Source organism: Strongylocentrotus purpuratus, unplaced genomic scaffold, assembly GCF_000002235.5.
Source record: "Strongylocentrotus purpuratus isolate Spur 01 unplaced genomic scaffold, Spur_5.0 spur5_scaffold_21, whole genome shotgun sequence".
NCBI lineage: Eukaryota > Metazoa > Echinodermata > Echinoidea > Camarodonta > Strongylocentrotidae > Strongylocentrotus > Strongylocentrotus purpuratus.
The window spans coordinates 26,156,341-26,164,848 of record NW_022145607.1 but is presented as its reverse complement, the minus strand read 5'-3'; the positions used below and the strand labels follow the sequence as shown (position 1 = coordinate 26,164,848).

At 35.5% G+C, this 8,508-nt stretch overlaps 1 protein-coding gene across 1 annotated transcript; it reads left to right on the top strand.

Annotated features, from left to right (window-relative positions):
• The first annotated feature begins 1,372 nt into the window (after positions 1-1,372).
• LOC115927923 (organic cation transporter 1-like) lies at positions 1,373-5,424 on the top strand. Its single transcript, XM_030994276.1, has 5 exons — positions 1,373-1,410; positions 2,152-2,290; positions 2,854-2,945; positions 4,504-4,684; positions 5,290-5,424. The coding sequence occupies exons 1-5, from the start codon at positions 1,373-1,375 to the stop codon at positions 5,422-5,424; spliced, it is 585 nt and encodes a 194-aa protein (XP_030850136.1).
• Positions 5,425-8,508: the final 3,084 nt, after the last annotated feature.

Below are 8,508 nucleotides of genomic sequence, written 5' to 3'. Positions count from 1 at the left end.
AAAAAAAAAAAAAAATGAAATCTCACATAATCAAACGAAACTTACACTGAATGTTCAAGATAGCAAATAAATATCATGTGCCAGACAATTTTGGTATAAAATGTATGCTGGCTGAGTAATGAGCATAGAAAGATATGGAAATCAAGGTAAGTAGCCCAGACACCATTTGTGTAGTCCCATATACATCTTTCTGTGTACAGTGCTTGTTACTTTACCAAGACTGGGCCAATTTTTGTATGATTTTAATGACTCAAGCACCTTGCAGTACACACCAATACTTACATGCAATGCTTATGTCGTGGTTTTTCATTCGCTGCAGAATAGGACGCTGGTGGACTCTCCTGCTCGCTAACCTCGTATCGCTTGTTTCTGGAGTTGCGATTGTCTTTTCACCCAACTGGTGGTTCTTTGCCACTATGCGTTTCTTCATGGGTTCTGGAAGCATTTCTTTCAACATCACTTTGTTTGTTATAGGTGAGCATATTGCCACACCACTTTAGGTCACATGCCGTGTGCATTATTAATTCAAACGATTTTTTGAATATATTTTGTATTTCTCATGCAAAACATAATACAATGAATAATAATATTACAAAAAATATGCAATGAAACGATAAATATAGTAGAAAAAGCACGAGAAAAGATTATCAGGGCTTTACGTGTTTTCTATATAGGCATGTATTTCGAGTGATGATCCACTATCTGACTAATAATATACACGTCTTTGAAAACCCAATTGAACACGCATTGGGACCCCACCTCTCTTTCTCGCCCCGTCTCTCTCTCTCTCTCTCTTTCTCTCACTCATGTTGTCTCCCCTTTTCCCTTAGGTCAAAGTATTTGAACCACATTTGTATAACTCCCGGCGAATATCAACGACTTTGCAATTAGAATATGTTGATATTACTCACTGGCAAACAAAATAACAGTCTATTTCTTTTTTCATTTCATTATTTGACCTTGTTTTTCATTTTGGCTGACCTGTGAGCGAGCTGTACAGCAGGCACTGCTATCATTTATCTTCTATGTGATTCATTCCTTTATTAAAAGATTTCCGTTATCGACCAATTTTTGCTATCGTCGCCTTGAATTTTAAATTGTATCTTCATTCATGTTATTTACTCACAATGTGAGTAATTGAGTCAATAAATCATAAATATAAGCATAAACATTGAGCATAAGGTCAATAAGAGGACATTTATCGATATATTCATGTCATGTTCCTTTTACTTTGGGTCCAACAGGGACGGAGTATATTGGGCCATCAAAACGATCCTTGGTGATTCTTATCTCAATCAGCTACGCTGTCGGCTACATGTTTCTCGCTCTACCGGCCTATTACATTCGTTCCTGGCGGCTTCTAACGCTAACCATGACATTGCCTCTCCTGTTTCTATTCATATTTTTTATGTAAGAACCAATTTTGTTTTGTACCTTCTTCTTACATTGCTGGGTGTATCGATAAAGTATTAGCATTGTTGATACTTAGTTTATAATGGCCAAGACAACATTTTTTAAAGATATATAAAATATATTTACAACAGGGTTCCCTTGAAAAATACAAATAGATAAATAAAGAAATAAATGAATACACAACATCAATTGTATAGTACGCCGGGCTGCAAATGTACATTTTGCTTCCTCTACAATGAAGTGCAACTCGTTTCCCGTTTCTCCATATATTTATTTTTAAATTCACCACTGATTGAAATGTTTTGTCAATATAATCTTTTACAAAAGAAATGATATTTTGTTTCTCGTATTATTATTGGAACTGTCATACATTGTGGTTGCTAAAAACATATATATATATATATATACAGATTTAATTCTGATGAACTATTCTTTGAATTTATTGTTGATAAAACGATATCATAATTACCTGTAGCATAGGGAAACCCCCCCCCAAAAAAAAAAAAAAAAACAAACAAACAAACAACAACAACAACAACAACAAAAAAAAAAAAAAAAAAAAAAAAAAACGAAAATGACATAGCAAAAAAAATAAAACAATTAAACGGAACAGGTTTTGAAGTTAAATACTCTTTCCTCTGCCTGAATTTTGCAACAAAATTGCTGGAAATTAAACTCACATCAGATCTCTATTTCCTCAAAATATCCTTTTTCTCAACGTATCATCAACTCTTGAAGCTGGCTACCTGAGTCTGCAAGATGGCTTATCTCCGTTGGGAAATACGACAAGGCCGAAAAAGTTATTACAAAGGTAGCCGAAGTTAACAAGGCCGGACTGCAGAAGCCCCTGTTTACCAAAGAATTCATGGTAGAGCAGGTAAACAAAAATAAAGCCCTTTAATAACTAAAATATTTGCCATTATCAATTTTTCAATTGTTCTATTCGGTCGATGATACCACATCGAACATGACAAGCACATTGACATTTGTGACCGCTTAACATTTTTCACATTTAACACTTTTGAACATTTTCAATTATAATTATGCAAGTCGAACCGAATGAATCGAAAATGGAAAATGGAAAATAATAGCGTAAAAGTAGGAACAGTAAAACCTGAGGTTATTTCAAGGAAGATTTAACAATTTGCGAATGAAAAGTATATCTATTTCGAAGGGCTGTATAATGACAGTTGGTCATTTCAATATATCTTTAACGCTGCATATTATGTCGAACGGGATTCTGGTCAAATTGTCATATCATGTTTTTTGTTTTCTAATTGATAACTTGAGATGGACCCACATGAAATGCTTTTTTGCAAATGTTTCGTTTAATAGATCATGTCATAAACTCCCTACCTCTTTATTTTCTACCCACTCCTCATTCCATTTCTCTCCTGTCATCTTTTTTTCCCGGGTATTTGTTCTTATCTTTCTCACCAGGAACGAATCCGCAAGGAACATAGGCCCACAGGTCTCGATTTGATCCGCACACCCAGGATGAGAATGCGAACCATCAACCTTGTCTTTATATGGTAGGCCTAATGACTCTCAAGGATCGTTCAAATATGACGCGGCAAACCGCGGTGGTATGTTTTAATATTCCTTATTATGATGATGACATCAAGTGTACTACGTTTTACAATTCTGTGGATATATCATAACGTAGAGCTCAGTGTGAATTCGCGAAAGTTCTTTAATAGTTGCGAACACTCGACATTCATTATACGTTTTTTTTAAAGGCGGCTGTTTTTTTTTGCGGCGGTTAACGGCACCATACCTGAATCATTTCGTTAACGTTAAACCAGGGACGTGATAGAGAAGGACTGCTATCAAGCCGATCTCCTTTGACCCCATGCTCCAAGCCGCCGAAAAGTTATGCGCTAATCTGCAACTGTTGACCAGGTGGTGAGATAAAAGAGGGCATGGAAATGGTATCACAGCAACTCTTCGCTGTCCCTTTCAATGGTTTCTCATCCATTGTTGAATGTGTAAATAGTAGAATAGAACAAGCGAACACAAACTTGTGTAATATCATCCTTTTTTCCAACTGCAAAAATACAAAAAACACGCGAAATCACGCATTATCAAACTTAAAGTTATCGAAAATTGTAAATCATGGATATTACATATCGTGACATTCTCTTATCATGTCACAGGGCTAATCCCCATTGTGCCAAGCCCCAAATCCCCCAGTGCCAGGTTGTTTTGAAGATAATCTGATTAACGCGATGGTTCTATGAATAGCGCGTGCGAAACACACAGCACAGTCCAATAAGCATGAACAATAACTGCTATTACGAATGCGCCCTTGCACACACATGGCAGTGTATCTATGGTTAGCTTGCATGTACAAAGCACTATAACAGTAGCGTGCATGCAGTCTCATGGCATGCTATGAGTTAAAACATGCTCAAATTAGCGCATTATCCTAAAATATTTTTTTTCTTTTCAGGATTTTCTTTTACCAACTCTGGCACACAAATTATAGGAAGGGCGGAGTCCTAAATATAAAAAATTGTTTGATGCACTTTATCAATACAATCCTAATATAAAGTTTATAATTTACACTGAAATTTTGCCGGTAATTTAATATTTTGTAATAAATGTGAAACTCATGCCTGGCCTCCGAAAATCCCCGCAGTGGAAGCGCGGCTCGGAGCATGGAACTTCAAAGCCAAGTGGAATGTTACAAATCCCATTGTTACGCTTTAGAACTCATGAATACGTTTGAATAAATCACAAGAATTTCGACTCCTTTCTTTCACCTTCCTGGTTAAACTAACAATACCAAGCTTACATAAACATGATAAAAGCAGAAAAAACAAACAATAAAGTGCCGTTAAGATCCGCAATATAAATGTCAAGTATTATTAAATTATCATGATCATTAGTATTATTATCATCACAATTATATAATTATTATCATTATTATTATCATTATTATTCGTTTACCTAATATAGGATTTAAATTGTCCAAGAATGCGGACATTGATTTTTTAAAAGATATGTACTTCGTGATACCTCTCTCACCCTCTCCCCTCTCTCATCTTCCATCCCATTCTCTGTCTTTCATTGTCTCCTCTTTGTTAGGATGGTGAACTCCATGGTGTATCATGGCCTGTCTTTGAATAGCTCAAATCTCGGCACCAATGATTACGTCGCTTTTGCTATTACGGGTGGTATCGAGATCCCGGCCTACATCATGGATATTTTCATCGTAGAGTTCTTTGGCCGGAGGTTGAGTCTTTTCTTCTGTTTGATGCTAGGTGGGGTAGCTTGCTTGTCAACTGCATTTATACGTAAGTTGCTTTTTTGTTCTTCAATAGGCCATTAAACTACATGTGGACCCCTGAGAAAAAAAATATTCGTGCTAATCAGGTAGTGCAAACCCACAATGATATAAATACAATAAATATGACAAAATGCTTTTCAAGAGCCATTGCCCAAACACGAATTAAGCCAAAATTATATAACCGTTTAAAACTACTTTAATTCATTGGAGCAAGCACTGACGGCAAGTTGACCATAAGATGGCGCTGTGCATTATGCAATAAACGGTACGTTGGGGTAGAAAGTTCATCATCATTTTGTATCTCTTTTGATATTAATCTCATCTCTTTATGAGACGGGTCCTAGAACAAATAAAGGTAGCACTTAACATGTTAAATAATGTTTACGACAGATAGACAATTGTATGGTTGCATTTAACTTAGATTCATGCGCTTGCAACTCATTATAATGCGGGGCCCTAAATTCACCTTGCTTAATTATATAAACCTTTAATAGTTCTGTATACACGAAACGTTATGTAAGAAATTAATATTATATCTGCTTCCGATGATTTCATGTTTTCATAACCTACTCTTACCATGATAGTACTGTCTGAATATCATTGTAGCCACCGGCGTTGCCCTGACAACTGTTTCTATGATAGGGAAGTTCGGGATCGCAGGCTCGTTTGCAATCATATATCTCTACACCGTGGAGCTTTATCCAACAAATATAAGGTAACCAAGAATCAAAGGTTTAGAATATACCTCAGTTTACGAGTAATATGCAGATTATTTATTATAGATGGTGTTCATCACATATAGTTTCAACTGTACTGTATTTAATTAAATCATGTATTGAACCAAAATTACTGGATAGCAATGCTTCATGCCTATGACTGAAATACAGACATAATTTTAGACGAACATCCAAAAAGGATGGACTATAAATATATAAAAAAAAATTATTGCATGAAGTTTGAATTGTTGAAATTCCTGTCAAATTGATCATTTCAATTGACCATCCGAATTGTAGAAAAAATGTATCATGTTTTATTCATGTATCTCTATCGTCGTTTGTGTTTAATCATTTCTCCTATAAAGGGGCGTTGCCATGGGCAACTGCTCTATGTTTTCCCGGATAGCGACCATATCAGCACCTCTTGTCCTCATCCTCGCAAAATATTGGGATCCACTTCCTCTTGTTATCTACGGTTCGCTATCCGTCATCGCTTCACTGTCTGCTCTTGCATTGCCCGAGACTCGAGGCAAGAAACTCCCAGAGACGCTGGAAGAAGGAGAACAGTTTGGTTTGAAGTAAATTATATCCCTTATTTTACAAACACATTAAAATGCTATATATAACATTTGCAAATTGGATAATAATACAGATTAATGAGTGAAAACAAATCTTAAAGTCCCTCTCTGCTCAGAAAAAAGGAGTCTTTAGTCTAAGCCAAAGCAAATTCCTCCATGCTTGGTATAATGTTGCAGTTATTTCTATACACTGCCTAAACTGTTAGATTGATTTTCGACTGCTTACGTCCTCGATAATATTAATGTATTCATTGGTGTCAAAGATATTGTTTCATACCAACGAAATCATAAAATGCAAATGTGTAAACATATATACTATGTCATGCATCAGCAACAGCGCAAGCTACGACATACTTCTGAATAAGCTTACAGGACTGCAGTGGAAAGCTTCCCCATAGGGTTGAACGTCTACTGACTATAAACAAAAAAAGAACTGTTTCTAAAAAAATTATATTTAAACATCTCGTACTTTATTTGGATTTACGATGTAACATATGAAACAAAAAAACCTGTGACTGGATTGACTTCAGTCGTTATTATTCCTCTATTGAAGTACGCTTATTTTCAACGTAAACCCGTATCATTTCTTGTGTCTATTCATTTAAGTGATGGAGAGAAGGGCGAAACCACATCTGAAACCGTTCACGACAACCCAGCATTCAGCATGGTAGACGAGAAATGATGACAATATGTACACTTTTACAAGTTAAAATTCTTGCATGTTTAAACCTTCAATGGTTCCATATCGAACGCCAAGAGGGCAGTAATAGTTGATGGATCAAACCAAGTTGATAATGATATAAATCTAGATGATGTCGGCAGCTGTCATGAAGTTTATTTTATATCGATTTTGAGGGGCACATTACCAAAAATTACAACAAACAAAACGATAGGGATACTTAAATGAACAACAATAATTTGAAAAAGAGAAGGCTGTATTTCGTTGCGGATGTTAGTCATCATTATAACTCGTTGCATTGGTTGTCCATCATCCAAATCAAGAGGTCGAGAAGATCACACATTTCCCTGCACATTGCATTACCCTGTAAAGAAATTCCTTGAACGCTTGAGCACCTTTTGATGGTAGCTTTTCAGGGTATTATGAAATGATTACAGGGCCCTCAGGGAGAATGGTATGAATACCGACAAAGCTACCTTTAATAAGTCAATATCATCATCATTATTATTATTATTATTATTATTATATTTAATTATTTAAATGATATTCATTATTCAACAACAAAATGGTTGCTCTCAATAAATACGTTTGCGGGTGTTTCTTAAATACATTTTGTGTAACAATATTTATATCACTTTGTGTGGAATCTGGTACATGATTGATTTTTATATATGTGAGTTATTCATGATTGAATATTTTATATCATTCAAGCATTTTATGTGCTTGTATATATTTGTAAAAGGGGGAAATATCTGTTGTCAAGGAATTAAAACGTTTTCTTCTCAGCTTGAACATCAAGTACAGAAAGATTTATATGATAAAATGTCCGATCAGGATAGGCCCATTTGTTAACGATGTTCGGGCAAAGAGATCGTGGGTGTGATAGTGGGATGGCGTTATGTGCCATAAAGTTCGTAGGAAAACGGGTGGTTATGTGAGAGAGAGAGAGATAGAGAGAGAGCTCGCAAATTTAACATTTCTATGTTTCGCGTTCAAAGAAGACAAAAAAAGGCGTTTAAACAGGTAAATTAAATACACACTATACATAATATAAATCTTAACCTTCGTTTCGTTTTAATACAGAATTGAATTAGGCATTATGTATGATGACGCAAAATATTATTATCAAGAGTGAATCCCTGATGGGGCCAGAGTAATTTGTATTTTTGTTAGCAAGGGGAACATATAAAATATATGAAAGTCACTTTTCACAAAGTCCTAATATCTATCTGTAGTGTGTTATATATACGTTTCCAAACCTCTAGCATAGATGGAAATAAATCATCAAAGCGATGGTTCTGCCATAATGAGAGAGGTATCATCGATCCAACCAGAGTTTCAAAACTTATTTTGAGGGGTTTCTTTCTTCTTTCTTGTTTTGCTTTGATAAATTTGTGATGCACTCCCTGCTACTTTACTTTCAAAGGGGTGAGTGTTTCTTATTCTTTTTTGGAATTTAAATTTAGGGGCCTATAAATGTGGACACATAGGTGGGGAGTACGCCGGCTCGGCCAGGGTTATTCGGAAGTATGTCTCTGTTATCATCTTTCAACACAAGGTATAATAATTAATGTAAAGGGAACTTTGACTAGGTGGTCTACCGCGAAGTGTAGTAGAGCATCTTTTTATTTTATCCCCCCCCCCCTTTTTTCCTGTCTTTCTATATGGATATTGTTCGCTTCATATCTCATGAATGACATATTTCATAACAATGACATTTTCATGACATGTGCCGTATGGAAAGGGACATGCTATCCTGTATTATGCGCAATAAAGGAACTGCGTTTTATTATTATTATTATTATGCATGATTATTGATTCTAACGAATA